General features: G+C 40.8%; 1 protein-coding gene across 1 annotated transcript in view; it reads right to left on the reverse strand.

The window, feature by feature from the left end:
* KIF16B (kinesin family member 16B) overlaps positions 1-16,058 on the reverse strand; it is a 276,668-nt gene that overhangs the window by 24,587 nt on the left and 236,023 nt on the right. The window contains 1 exon segment of the mRNA XM_006087971.3: positions 8,814-8,897. Coding sequence (XP_006088033.1) covers positions 8,814-8,897 — 84 coding nt within the window.

A 16,058-nucleotide genomic window follows, 5' to 3' on the forward strand; every position in this document is an offset into this window, starting at 1 on the left:
ATCCGATGACCTTAGAATTTTGGATTTGGCTGTTCTAATAGGTGTGGAGAGGTATCTCACTGTTATTTTAATTTGAAGTTCCCTAATGACATATGAAGTTGATGAGTATCCTTTTGTATGCTTATTTGTCATCTGTGTATCTTCTTTGGTAATGTGTCTGTTCAGGTCTTCTGCCCATTTTTAAATTGGTTTTTTATTTTCTTAGTTTTGAGGTTTTAGAGTTCATTGCACATTCTGGATAAGAGTCATTTATCAGATGTGTGTTTTGCAAATATGGTTTCCCCAGATTGTGGTTGGTCTTCTCATTCTCTCATCATTGTCTTTTGTAGAGCAGAAATTTTCAATTTTACTTATCAAGCTTATCAATTATCTCTTCCATGGGTCATACCTTTAATGTTATATCTAAAAAGTCATCACCATACCCAAGGTCATCTAGGTTTTCTCCTATGTTATCTTCTAGTTTTATAGTTTTGTGTTTACATTTAGGTCTATGATCCATTTTGAGTTCCTTTTTGTGAAGTGAGTAAGGTCTAAGTCTAAATCCTTTTCTTTTTCTAGCACCATTTATTGAAAAGATTATCTTTGCTCCATTGTATTGCCTTTGCTCCTCTGTCAAAGATCAGATGACTATATTTATGTGGGTCTATCTGTGGGCTCCCTATTTTGTTCCATTGGTTTGTCTGTTTGTTGGACAATAACACACTGTCTAGATTACTGTGGCTTTACAATAAGTCTTAAAATTGGGTAGTGCCAGTCCTCCAACTTTGTTCTTCTCCTTCAATATTCTTGACTATTCTGGGTCTTTTGACTTTCTGTATAAAGTTTAGCTTGCCCATATTCATAAAATAATCTGCTGGGATTGTTATTGTGATTGTAATGAATCTACAGATCAAGTTGGGAAGAGCAGTCATCTTGACAATATTGAGTCTTCCTATCCATGAATATGTAATATCTGTTAATTTACTTAGTTCTTTTTTTCAATAGTTTTATAGTTTGCCTTATATAGAGCTTATACATATTTTATTAGATTTTACTTATTTTTGAGGGTGCTAATATTAGACTGTAGTGTTCTTTTCATTTCAAATTCCACTTGTTCGTTATCTATACTAATAAAAGGGTACTATGCTAATTAGACTGAACATCTTCCAGATGATTTTCCAGGTGTCCTTCTGGACAAAGCCACGGTGGCGGGGCCGAGGCAGAGGTGGTTAGGGGGATCAGGCCAGCAGGGGAGAGCAGTTAGGGGGATCAGGCTGGCAGGGGAGAGCAGTTAGGGCGATCAGGCCAGCAGGGAATAGCAGTTAGGGGGATTAAGCCGGCAGGGGGGAGCAGTTAGGGGTGATCAGGCTGGCAGGGGAGCAGTTAGGGGCATCAGGCAGGCCAGCAGAGGTGGTTAGGTGGGATCAGGCAGGCAGGGGAGCAGTTAGGGGCATCAGGCAGGCAGGCGAGTGGTTAGGAACCAGCAGTCCCGGATTGTGAGAGGAATGTCCGACTGCAGGTTTAGGCCCGATTCCTGAACCAGCAGTTGGATATCCTCTGAGTGGTCCTGGACTGGAGAGGGTGCAGGCCGGGCTGAGGGACCTCCCCCACTCCCCCGCCCTGTACACAAATTTCATGCACTGGGCCTCTAGTTGTTATATAAGAAAGTGATTATAACCTTGTGCCCTGCGATCTTGAGTTCTAGGAAGTTTTTTTGTCAATTATTTTACATTTTCTATATAGACAATCATGTAACCTGCAGACAAGACAGTTTTAATTCTTCCTTATCAATCAGTATACCTTTTATTTCTTCTTGTCTTACTGCATTAATTAGGATTTTAAATGTTTAATTTTGAAAGTATACTCCAGTATAGTATGTATGGTTTCTCATGTAATTCCAACAACTGTACACAGTAGGTATTATTTCTGTCATTTAATAAGAGCTGAAGTTTAGGGAAGGAAGCAACTTGCTAAGGTGACACATACACTGGTGTATCATAGAGCGGGGTTCACACTCAGGTCTCACTCTAGAACCTTCCGCATTGGTCCAGTCCTACACCGAGTTTCCTGTCTCCTTCCCAAAGTTAGCCTGGGGATCACAGCATTTTCAGCCCCTCTGACTCCATGAAGCAATGAGATGGGTCAGCCCCCAAATTACAGTTCAGTCTTTTCTAACTTACCTGCAGTCACATGACTTCTTTAGCAAGTGCTTTGCTACTGACACTGGTGATTATGGAGTGATCCCTGCTAAGATAAATAACCAGATAACGGAGGGGGGGGGCATGAATGAGGAAGTAAATGTTGGCTTCTTTCTGTGAAGTATTTCTTGAAGCTCTGACTGTTTGCTAATTGTTCTACCATTACCCATTTTGTAATATCAGCAGAGAGTAGATACGATGTTAAATTAAGCATAGAATTGCTAGATATCTTTCATACAGCCAAATGAATGAAAAAACGCAAAGATTTTTACTTCCTGAAATTAACTTTGAAACTGAAAGGACTCAACTTATAAAATGTCTAAATCAAATAATTCTATTGTTGGAAATTTAAGGTTTGAAAGTGATATAAAACTAAAGTAGAATGAGACACTTGTTAATCAGAAAAGCTAGACTGTACGTGTTACAGGCACCCAAGCTAGAAAAATGACCCCTGGCTGTGGTGTGGGGGTGGGAGTGGGGATGTGGTAGAAGTATGTCAACACTGACACCCTCTACTAATACCTGCATTTGTTAGATGAGGCATTTGAACTATCGATACTTTATTTTGAAAACAACTCTTCATTTCATTTTTTTCATTGTTCCCATGATAAAGAATGCTATCTATAGACGCTGGGCATCCCTTTATTGTAAGAAAAGGGAAAAAGAGCAGCCAGGGCTGCACTGGTGCTCCCAGCTCAGCCACAGTGTTCTCCTGAACCCTTAAACGATTTCAAAGAAGCATGATAAAAACAAACAAACAAAAAAACCCTACAAAAAATAAAAAAGACCACAGAATAATCAAGTCTGAACACAGACAAAACATGAACACTGAACAAACAATGAATATAATCAAATATCTCTCCATCCTGGCTAATGTGACTGCTCCTCTTTAAAAATGAATCATAGTGTTAACCTCACTCTGTTCTTTCTGCCTTCTATATAAGAATTATTAAAACACTCAGCCTCAGAATTAGCCAAACAGCCAGTCCAGAACAAAGCCCCACTTCCTTGCACTCTTCCCAACATCACGAAAACAAGCCCCAATCCTATCATAACTTTTTGTAAGACCTTCTTACTGAGATGTCCCTCTGCTTCCCATGGTATGTGGTTCTCCCTTAGTCCCGTGAGTCAATAAACCTAACACTCTTTAAAAATGGTGTATTTGTGGGGGGTCTTCGCTGAAAGCCATGGCCATGTTTCTATTTCTCCCCAGGGGAGTTGGGGGCTCCATAGTAGACAGTCTTGCAGTCAATGACTTGGGATACATGCAAAGAGAATTAACAGGCTGTGAATCGTAAATGCGGAGAAATTATGCTCACGTCATGACGATCCTGTGCCTCTGATCTTTGTTACCATGAACAAAAGCTCGACCTTGCTAAGATTGCCAGGAAGCATTTCTACTTTTCAGATTCTAGTTTTATAGGCTGACTAAAGGCTGGTCTTAGAACAAGAGATTCCTGGTATCTTCCAGAAGTCACCATGAATAAGAATACTCATGTGCTATGTCTTTGCCCCCAGAAACTGATATGCCCAACTGAGAAGCGCATTGTTACACTTTGTGTGGCTGGTGGGCGGTGCCCTCACTCTTCCTTGGCTCATGAAGCTCCCTCACTGCTGTCATCACACCCACCATTCCCAGGACTCCACTATCACCACCTTACCACCTACCATTTTGGAGTGATTTTCTCTGTACCAGATTCCACGTTATGCACCTGATCTCACTGAAAACTCAGGTCAACTCTAGGAGGTGGTGGTGTAACTGATGCTCATTTTACAAGTAAGGAAACTGAAGCAGAGACAGTAAATAATTGCAAAGGAGCAGAAACAGAATTCAAGACCAGAATGCTCTGCTCCAAGGCCCAAACTCTTGGCTATCACATCACTTTTTACCATTTTTAACAATGCTTTAGCTCATGAGATGAAAATGGAAAAGAAGCCTGGCCAGTGTGGCTCAGTGGTTGAATGTTAACCCATGAACCGAGAGGTCCCTGGTTCAATTCCTGGGCACATGCCCAGGTTTGGGGCTCAATCACCAGTAGGGGCATGCAGGAGGCAGCCAATTGATGTTTCTCTCTTGTTGGTGTTTCCATCTCTCTATCCCTCTTTCTTTAAAAAAATCAATAAAAAACTTTTTAAAAAAATAAAAAAGAAAATGGGAAAGAAAAAAAAAAGTGGCCTAGGGTTGCAGTGTGTTCTAGTACTTTCAAGAAAACTTCCTAGAAATTTTTTAGTTACTAATTCAGATAGGAAATAAATTTGCATAGAAATAATGTGACACCAAGCATAAAGATATGCTTTAAAAATAAACAAAGCCATAAGCAATTGAGATTCAGAACCTCGAATGAGCCATGAAGTGAATATTTAAAAATCAACAATGATAACAAAGATATTTCTTTAAACAAAAATGATATGACTGTAATGAAAGGCCATCCCTTCAGCCACAACCAGTTAAAAGGTAGGAGACAGGATGTGGTGCTGCTCCAGTTTCTTCAGTTCTAGTAGTAGATGCTACTTGGCCCAGAAGAGGTGCTCAATGGTTGCTGAATGAATGAACAGTATTTAAGAATCAATAATCAGGCAATGGCTCCTGGGTAACAGTGAATGGTGATAATGCTGGAAGAGGATGTTTTTTCAAAAGAAGGAGCATTTCTTTGCAGGAAGACCCAACTGCATTGCACTTAGAGTGTGCTGATAAGTAAGAGAAGGGGCTTGCTCTGCAAGACACCCTGGTATGACCCGAGGCTTTGCCACTTACAACCTATACGACCTTCTTTACCCTCCCCAAGACTTAATTTCCTCACCTGTTAAATGGAGATAATACAACTCACCTCAGGAGCTAGTTGGGAGGAGCAAATGACATGTCACATGACACGTTTTGCTCATGCCTGGCACTGAGGGACCACCTAGTAAATGTGAGATGGTAGCAGTATTAAGTGGAAGCATATGAAATTGCCAATATGCCACCATTTTGACATACACTGATAGTTTCTTATGGTTCGACCTAATTCATAGTAATGGTATCTGTCACCAAATATGGTAAAAAGCACCTTTCTGCTCAAAATAACTCATGAGGCGGATCTGATGTATTCTTTTCCTGTTACCTCCACAGCCTCATCTGCTGACCTCTGTCTTCCGGGCTGTTGTCTGGGTTACAAGAAGGGCTGTCACACCTGGGGAGTGTGGCTGTCAAGGTCCTCTGACTGCCCGGCGGCAGGATGAGCCCTTGACCTGCACACTTGCAGTGAATGGCTCAGCAGGCCATGTTGGCAGCCAGGGGAAGATCGACCACATTAGAAAGCTTCAAAGACTCTATGGCATGAATCTTTGATTTGAGCATGAGAAGCAAATCAATTTAACAGGCCAGATTCTGGAATAACTGGCTCCAGGTATAAAGTTGGCCCAATAACTTTGGGTGGAGCTGATGCCAGTTAATCCAATCTGTGCTCCTTCATTTACATCATGTTCTCACTCTTCCTGCCTTTTATGGTGCAATAGTTCAATGCTCTAGGCCAGGGGTCCTCAAACTACGGCCCGCGGGCCACATGCAAATACAAATATTGTATTTGTTCCCGTTTTGTTTTTTTACTTCAAAATAAGATATGTGCAGTGTGCATAGGAATTTGTTCATAGTTTTTTTTTAAACTATAGTCTGGCCCTCCAACGGTCTCAGGGACAGTGAACTGGCCCCTGTTTAAAAAGTTTGAGGACCCTGCTCTAGGCCTTGTGTCCCCACACTGCTACCTGCACCTCTGCCACGCCACATATACTAGTAATATTCTTCTCTCTAAGGCAAGAAAATTAATCTCCACAATATCTAATGACGTGGCAAGTTCTGCTACTACCCATCATTTTTACAAGTCATTATTTTAACAGATTTAATTTATTTAACTTGAAAAGTGCAAACATGGTGTGTGTCTTTAATGTGGAAACATTTTATACTTTTTGGTGATAAGCTCAAACACAAGGTCAAAATCTTGGAAATATTTTAATAGCAAAGAAGATTAAAAACCCGAATGCTTGCTTAAAACACTGCTTTATACAGGTGACTCAAGGTGAGGAGGCTTATAACGTTGCACTTCTGGATTTTAAAAATTGCCAGGTAATTCCTTTTGAGCACACTACGTAGACTGCTGTGTACCAGTGCAAATGTGTTCTAATAAAATCCACATTTCTGTACGTGTTTATGTATTAAATCTCTAGATAATATGATTTAGGAATTTAAACATATGTTCTTAGAGGAAAAGCAATGAATCATTTATGTATATTCCATATAACATATAGTACTGTCTTCAGCATTAAGTAGGAATCAAATAAACATACTATGAATTAAATCAAATAGAAAGTTCAAGAAAAGTAATTTTGTTAATTTTCACATAAAAATGCACTGAAACAGTGATTTCCAATGTTAGATTACAAAGAAGAAAAGAAAAGAACAACAGCAGGAAATTAATTCAAGAACTTCAGATCAATTTTCCATTAAAGTGAAGCTTAATTATGCTTTCTCCTTGAAAATAACCATAGCCCAGCTGGTATGGCTCAGTGGCTGAGCATCTACCTATGAACCAGGAGGTCACAGTTCAATTCCCAATCAGGCACATGCCCAGGTTGTAGGCTCGGTCCCCAGTGGGGGCATGCAGGAGGCAGCTAATCAATGATTCTCTCTCATCATTGATATTTCTATCTCTCTCCCCCTCTCCCTTCCTCTCTGAAATCAATAAGAATATATTTTAAAAAATAAACATAATATGCTAAGGTTTAACTATCAACATTAGATGAAATACATTTAATTTAAAATGTGTCTATTTCTACGAGGTGTGAGATCCATTCTATAAAGGCTAATACCACAGGTAAATAATAGTCACAGGTTACAGAAGGGACCTGTACCGGTAGAGACATTAACATAGAACTCTGTCCATCAACTGCTGATGGCTTAGTGTTTAAGTAGGAGATACTAGGAGAACAAAGGAGTATCAGGAACAAAAGATGGCCCTGAACTTTGCTCTGACTCCAGAAGGTGGAATGGAAAGAGAAAAGTCACCGCAAGCTATGCTCACAGAAGCACAGCACAAAAAACGCCCAAGCTATTGTGGCACAGCCAGAAACCATGTGAATTTCATGGAGCCCCGAGTAGCTAGGAATGACAGTCTCTTTGCTGTTGTTTAACTTGTTTTATATGCCATCACTCTTCTTATGTTCACTAAAAACAAGTCTAGATCACTGAGGCAGGTAAGGGCTAGGTAGGCAGAATCATCACTAGGTCTACTGTTACTTTTAAATTTCTTGGATGATACAATAAACCTTGAAGAGAACTTGATCAAACAGGCTCACCATGATAATCGTTCCCTGGAAGGCAAATTCTTCAGTTGGATAATAGGGTCAGGCCACCTCATGGGATGACTTTAGAAGCCTGTAATGCGCCACCCAGAGCTCAGCCTCAGTAGTTCCTGGACCCCTTCAAACGTGTAACTCTGTGGCTTAACTCAAATACATCCTGTGAGCATGGCCACACCCTGAAACTCATCCTTTCTCAGAGCAGCTCAGTATAGAGGATCTCAAAACTCTAAAATGCCCCTCATGGACTGCAATCTCTGTCCTCAAGGTCTCCATGTTCCCCACTCACCCCATTCGATCTCACTGGAATCTGCAGCCTCTGGAAGTTTCCCCAGTCCTAGGCTCACTGGCATTAGGTACACACCCCTGGGCAACCATTTCAAACTGGCTGCCACTGGGAATGAGAATAATACCTAATTTTTATGTGGCACTTTACAATTCAAAAGGACTCTCTTGGGCATTCTCTTATTTGAGTTTATCTGCAATAGGTCTTATCATTATTCCTCTTAAGGAAGTAGCAAAGGGGACTTTAAGACACCCTCTGACAGCTTGCGGACACATTGTACTGAGCTATTTGTAACCTTATACTGTCTTGTCTCAGTGGCTCACAGTGGCAAGAGAGTAGCCAACGACCTAGGACTGCCTGTGACTATGCCTCAGCACACACTCAGTGCATTAGCATCCAGTCCCAAGCAAGTAAGCAACTCTATCCTGAAATGACATACATACCATATAAACCATATAAAGCCGTCCAGTGTGTGTATCGGCAGTGAGACCATCAGAAAACAGGTTGTCTTGAACCAAAGTTCTACATGTAGCTGGCTCAAAAGACTAAGTTAAAATAAATCAAACAAAACCTAACCATGACTAAAATAGGTATGTGTCTTTTTGCTTCCAACTATCTTGAAAAAGTAATGATGCAATACTATCTTCAGTTAATTAATTCCAGGGCTGGTTTTTTGTGTGTTTTTTGTGCAGCAAACTTCATACCCTCATCTTGTATTACATACCATCTGTCTATAGTGAATATTTAGTTCTCACCCACAACCTGCTTTCTAACCCTTGCAATACAAGTATCTCCTTAAAAACCAGAAAAATGTTCTGCTAGACCATAGGGGGACAAGGGCTTATGTTTTAAATAAACTGATATCATTAGTTTATAATCTGCTGCTGCCATCTTCTGTGTCAATGAAGCAGCACCTTCACACTCACGAACAAGGTAAGTGTGCTTAACAGGAATAATGCTCACTGGTCAGTCAGAGGGAACATTTTCTACACAGAGAAGGAAAAGCTTCATTCTGTTACCTCTAAGTGACTCCGCCTCTCAGCAATCACACGTTCGTCCTTGTTTCCAAATAGTTTCTTTGGAGGGAATTCAAGGGTAGCAAGCTGAAATACATATTTTACAAGAGATGCATTAATATCACACTTGTGATCCCTGGGCCATTATTAACCTACCACTTGGAATGTCTATCATGGGGTGAAAAGATGGGAGGCCCTGCCTTGCTTTGCCACTAGTCGTCTGTGTGGCCTAAGCAGATGAGGCAAGCTTCCACAGCGGTCAGACGAGAAGGCAGGACCAGGGGGACTCCAAGGAAGGGCAGACACGAGTCTCAATGTTTTGTCTCAGACATTAGGTAGTCTCTTTGCCAGATGGTGTTTCACAATTTTTATTTTTAAAACGTACATTTGTGTTTTTTTCCTTCTATTATACTAGTATTCAACAATTTTTGTGTTGTGATGAGAACTGGGAAACTCAGCTTGCACACTACCTGAATATTTTGTGCAATAGTTCTTGGACCACTGCTAAGGGTTCTTAAACATTCCATGCTGTCTTTTTTTTCAACTACGACTGCAAATGAAGACTGCCCCTGTGAAAAGGGGACTTCTCTTTGAATCTTTTCGCCTCACTTCCTAAAGAATAAAGTTAAGGACTTGTTTAAGCTAAGTCTTATAATTTCATAGTTATTTTCCTTATGCTTTTCTCCTTGATGGCATAAAAATCATAATAAAAAGATAAGTTTTATTTTAGATTCTGAGACGAGAAAAACTATAATCTGGTAAAAGTCTAACTAGTCAGTGTTGCTTTCGTTTAATGAAGGCTAAGCAACATAACTGTTGGTGTTCATGGAATTCACCATTTCTTTCCTTCCTCACTTTATGAGGTTCAGACAAATTGAGAGTCCAATGAAGCATTATAGAAAAAAAATTAACAACTTTTCTCCCACAATATAGATCCAAAATATGCCATAAAATTCCTATTTTATACATATGCAAATTCCCTAGTTGGTTGAAATTTATATTGCCACAGCAGGGGTTAAAACTTAAGAACTAGCATTTATACATACAGTACTTCAAAAATTTAGTATTAAAGTAGCATATACATATAGCAAAATGCACATATCCTACATGAACAACTTGGTGAATTTTCAACATCTCAATATACTAATGGAGAAACAGAACATACCTAGCACCCCAGAAACCCCTACAGGCTCCCTTCCAATGTTCCCTCCCATCCTCTATGAAGGTTGACTGATTTCCAACAGCTTGGTTTAGTTTTACCTATTTTTGAATTTCATGTATATGATGCCATCAAATTAACGTAGTTATTATTTAACAGGAAAGGAGGAAAGGGAAGACCAGAAAGACGCATGCCTAGTAAAGGTCTGAGTGAACTGGAAAGGTGCCTTCCTGTCAATCACACCTGAAAGCTGAAAGCAAGTCAGTGGCCACGATGCGCATGGACACTGCAAGTTTTCCAAACCTGAATATGTAAACTTCCAAACAACGGAAACTCTCTCCCTCGTCTCCCTCCTGGGACTCCCGTGGCTGGGGGATGCTCTCTCTTGTGCCCACATGGCGTAGGGCCTGGATGCTGAACCACACCTGGCTGCAACGTGGACAGGAAGGTCTGGGTACTGGCCTTGTTTCTGGCTCTGCTGAACTCCCAGCTGCATCTTTTCCAGGACTGGCTTACGGTGCAGGGTCTTTGGAAGCTGAGAAATGTAACTCCACACCAATAAAATCTCCCACATCCCATCCTTCTATGGGGGCTTCTGAAAATGCTTATTTCAGCAGCACTCCAAGAACCTCCACCTCATTCCAAACTCTTGTCTGTGAAATCAGCCCATTAATTTCTCCGGCATCAGTACCATACAGCATGAACTGCTTACATCGTTCTACCTCATGGGTGTGAGATCCATCCATGTTGTGACGAGTTGCCATAGTTTGCTCATTCTGTGGTTGCATAGTATTCCATCTTGTGAATATTCCACCATTTGTTTGTTCACTCTCTTGTTATTGGGCTTTTGGATTCAGTAATGAATGAATTGTGCTACTATAAACAATTTCCTTTAAGTCTTCTAATGAACATATACCCTTAGGAGTAAAAGTGCTGGGTCGCATGGTATGCACGTGTTTGGTTGTATCTGAAATTATCAAATGGTTTTCCAAAGTGGTTTTACTAAGGGGCCTCCCACCAGCAGTGACTGAGAGACCCAGTTGCTCCAGATCCTCCCCTATACTTGGCACTGTGGTCTTTTTCCTTTTAGTAATTCTGGGGTATGCGGTGATTTCTATGGTGGTTCCAATTTGCTTTGCTCTAAGGACTAAAGATATCGAGAATCTTTTCACATGCTCATTGACCAATTGGTTGGTCATTTTAGGGAAGTGTCTGTTCAACTCTTGCCCGTTTTTTATTCAGCAATCTATCTTTTTCTTATTATGAGTAATTTTCCCTTTCACTCTGTTCAAAGTATCTTTGATTACATTATAGTCCCCATTTAATGTTACCTGAAGTCAGGCAGGTGTTTGTTTCCTTCTTACTCTAGGGCTCTTTCTACCAAAGCAGAGAAACCTTGGGCAATGTGGTTTATAGCGCCTCCTACCCTTTCTCACCAATGCTGCAATTGTGTTCCTGACATTCAACTTTAAAACCAGTGGGAGGTAATGTGAAAGACTATGGATCCTGAGGTAAAACAGACCCCGTTTGAATCTTGGATTGACTGCTAACTAGCTAACTACCTCTGTTTCTCTGAGCCTGAGTATTTATTTTCTGCTGAAGAAAAAGGCAGACAATAATACTAAACTTCACCATGTTTCTGTGAAGATTTAGTTGAAGCAATGCCAAATGGGCCTTAGCTACTAGTATTATTTGTTAGAGATCTGGTAAGAAAGCAGTATGCCACCTTTTCTCACACCCTCTTCCCATCCCTGGACTGGGGATGTGGCTTCAAGGAGCAGAGTTTTCTGGAACCCTGGCCTCACTGGCACAAACACACTCCCCGTATGTTGCAGCTTAGAGAAGACAGGCACACCAGAGCTAGTCTTTGGGCTTCATCCAGGCTCAATTTCATCTTGTACAAATGTTCCCTCCGCCCCCGCCCCCCAATGCAGTGATGCTGAAAGCTTGGCAAGCGTTCTTTCACAGTTGGTTGTTTTGTCATTTTCTTATGTGGCTGGTGAGGTGATGTGGTTTCTGTCGGGGGAAATGTGTAGTCACTCGCCTGCTCAATCAGAAATGGTGTACTAACAGGACTTCGATAAGCTGAACTGGGTGGGGACCAAGCATTTAAATATCCTCCTAGTCAGTGGTCCATCCTGAGACGGAGGCTAACATTTTATGCTATTAATATCCTCCTCCCCTGTGAAATAACTATTTATAAATTATGTATAATACTGTTGTTCAGATTTTAGGAAGAAAAGGGCAACTTTAGATAACTTTTAGGCACATGATCACAGGACTTCAATATTCAACCATCTAACTTTAGAGGTGAACACAGGTCCAGAGTCAAGTGACTTAGAAAGGTTCAAAGTCACGGATAGGATGGTAGACTCCAGACGAGGAATCAAAACTCTAGGTTTTTTGTAATAACGCTGTAAAAGATGTATACAGTACACGGAAGGGCCCTTTCTAATGGAAGCCCTTAGAATCTAGGATTCAGATAAAAGAAAGTAACCCCTCCTTAAGTGTATGAAACAAATAAACAAAAAATGATGCATCATTGCTAGGTAGCGATCAACAGTTCCAACAAGAGTTATCAATGGAACTTCCCTGAGGACCCGAACCCTACAAAGTGACCAGGTCAGCAACGACAGTGGGAATGACAAAAAAGGGGATGGGTCTGGAGGCAGGCTCTCAGAAGTCCATCTTGGGGCATTTAAGATTAGTTATTCCTACCACCTTATCCCTCTCATAATAAAACTGAAGGAGAATGGTGGATTTCCTTACATGTGGTTGGAGGGTTGGAGGGAGGGAGGAAAAAAATGAGAGCAGAAGTTCTATGTGAATCACTATAGAAACGCATGCTGCTGGGTCCACATCCTATCGGTAGAGGTAGGATACCAACACACTAAAGTAGAAAGGCAAGACCTCAAGGCAACACAGAAAAAGAAATATGGCCTCCTATAAAGTAACTAGTAGCCTGGTGCACAAAAATGTGTGCAATCGGGGGGGGGGGGCATTCCTCAGTTATTAAACATTTATTGGCACAACACTGACCACATTGGTGGTGGTGGTGGTCTTGTCAGAATGTGTTATATTATGCAGATGAAAATCTATTTAAACAGATTTGATGTAGATATTTTCAAAGATGGAAGAATTGTCCCTGTCAACTATTTTAGTTGATTCATATCTTCAGTAATTGTCATCATTGCAAAGTTTTCAGTCCCCATATGGATTGCTGGATATAATAGGTCATGCGCTGTCCCTGTCCTTTGTAGCCTTTGTTACCTTAAGGACTCTAGTTTTCCATTTATATGTTTAAGTACCAACCTTACCGGCTTAAAAATGTAAGGTTTTAGCACTGCTCTCTCTGTTCCGTATCCTTCCGATGAAAAGTGGAGTTGGGTTGCAGCACAGGAGAGAAATTCAGAAGGGGAATATTGAAGTAATGACTGCAGTAGGAGAAGAGGGAATCTATTTCCCTGGACACGGGCACTGATGCCCTGGACCACGGGGCTGGCAGCTTCTCCAGGTGGCTGCAGCCTGGGACCTCGGGCGGGTGGCTTGTCTGTCTCCTGGGCTGCAGCCAGCCGCAGGCGCTGACACCTGGACCAAAGGTGGGTGGCTTCTTCTTCTTCTGTGCTTCTAGGGAGGGCAGTCAGTTATGTGTATATGTGTGTGCATACAAACATAGGCGTGTACACGTGTGTATGTGAAAATCTGCTGGGCAAGTCAAAACCATAGAAGAGATGCCCCCTATCTCTTGAATCTTCCAGAGATATCCCCCACTTTTTTATTCTATCACTACTGGAGAGTCAGTATTTCCAGCCAGCCAGACAGTGACTCTCTCAGTGTCTATTTCTGACTTCTTCTTTCCCTGTCTGTATTCCAACCCCTAGTCATATTTCCACCTGGATGCATCATTTTTACTCCCAATATGCTGTATAGAGAAGGAGTTAGGATGCTGTCTTCCCATGAATAGTACTCAGTAACAAACCAATTGCATTTTAGTTGGGCAATGCCCCTACCCACTCTTCAAATCCCTTCCACCATGCATTTCTGTTTCCTTTTTTGTTTGTTGGATTGTTCTGCTGCTCCTTCTCCTCACCCCACCACCCTTGGATCATAATATAAAATTCTTTTACCATGTCAAGAAATTATTAAAAATACAGGTAATTTGAAAAAAAAATACAGGTACTTCTCTGAACACCGGCCAGTGTGGGGGGCAGGGAAGAGGCTGCTGCTGGTGGCTGCTTCTTCCCTGCCCTGCCTGGCTTCTTTGATTACCGGCCATGGGGCGGGCAAAGGCGGCCCCGGTTCTCCGATCTCAGGCCAGGGGGCCGCCTTTGCCCTGCCACCCGGCTCTTGCCTGCCGCCTGGATTTCCTATCACCGTCAGCGGCAGGCGGCTTCTTCCATCCTTCCCCTTTCGCCCCCCAGCATTGCGCCTACATATGCAAATTAACCGCCATCTTTGTTGGCAGTTAATTTGCATATCGCCCTGATTAGCCAATGGGAAGCGTAGTGATGATATGGTCAATTACCATGTTTGTCTATTATTAGATAGGATTATATCAGAAACAGCTATCCAACTTTCCTGTTCTGGCAGAATGGAAACAACCTCCATTTCTCCCTTTTAGAGACTCTTAACAGTGCTGTTCTACCTTACTATCTATAAGACTGTAGGCTGAACTGAATGAAATTTCCAATTTTGTAAGTTAAAAATGGCTGAATATCAGCAATTTCATCTGGTTAAACCTTGTATAAAACTTTGTCATTTTTAAGCAACCACTATGACAAAGGTACATTTCTACCTGCTTTACCTGCCAAGTGTAAATATTATCATTTGATAGGTCATCGGTTGGTTTATAAATAAGCCAATATTTGTTTAAAAGAATATTTCTTAGAAAGCACTCAAAAATAATAAAAATTAAAACATCTTAAATTAAAGATATATATGACATTGAAATAGTTGGGGAGTTGGGAATGCACAAGAAGCCATTTAGGGACTAATAGTTATTGACATAGAACATGTAGTCACACTAGGCCATCGGAATCAGCCCATCTTCCAGAAAGAAAAAACCACCATGGTCTTACCTGGAATAGAGAAAAGAGGGCAGGAGCTGGCGCTCCCTTCTTGGAATAGTAATATTATAAAGATTCTTAGGAGTTTGGAAACCTGATGGAAAAAAGAGGCCTGAACTTTTTCTCTCCACAGTGCAAAGCAACTGCTTCATTTATTTTAAAACAGACAGCAAAGCAATCCTCTGTAAGTTTCATTTCTAGATTGTGAATAATTTAAACTGTCAAACTATTTTAAAAAATGAACAATTTACCAAGGTTGGAAGAACTACTGGTCAGGACAAATAATGTGCCTGGAAAGTAAAAAACAAAACAAAACAAAACAAAACAAACCCTCTTTCATTTTGCTTAAAGTGTTCCTGTCTGAAAAGCACTATTTCCAACAAATTAAGAATACAAGAGGTGCACAGAGAGGGTGATTCAGAACTGTCCCTGACTTCTCCACGCAGGCCCTACTTACATCAACATCTTTTGTTTTTTTGTTTGGTTGCTTTCTCTCAAGTTAAACAGAAATTTGAAAATCAAGCATATTACCTGGTTATTTTCATTTGTTCTCAAGTTCTTTCTATTAACAAATTTTCACTTTTGTGGCCTCATTTTTTAATCTAGCAGATGGTGGAGATTGGATTTCCATGAAAAGTATTGTCAGGACAGTAAATCGAAATCTGTGGGTGGAAAATAGACTCCTCTTTGATTTCCTTTGTAACCTCTGACAAAGGAGATACAGTGCCCTACATTTCTAAAAATTAATGTCCCTGAAGTTCTATATTCCTCACAATAAGTAAATTCTAAAGGGACTGAGGTAAATATTTCTGATTCACATAAAAGTTATCAAGATTCTTGGATTCAGTAATGAGAGAAAAATAATTTTCTTTCTTTCAATGACATTTCATTTTCATAAAGAGCAAGTGCCATATTTCCCAACTTTTGTGGAGAGAATCCCATGTTGAAAAGTGTGATTGCAACAAAATAATCTTTCTCCAAACTGTAAAAACTTGATGGAACAGCTCTGGTTAAAGACGGTGG

Source organism: Myotis lucifugus, unplaced genomic scaffold (assembly GCF_000147115.1).
Source record: "Myotis lucifugus unplaced genomic scaffold, Myoluc2.0 scaffold_42, whole genome shotgun sequence".
Classification (NCBI taxonomy): Eukaryota; Metazoa; Chordata; class Mammalia; order Chiroptera; family Vespertilionidae; genus Myotis; species Myotis lucifugus.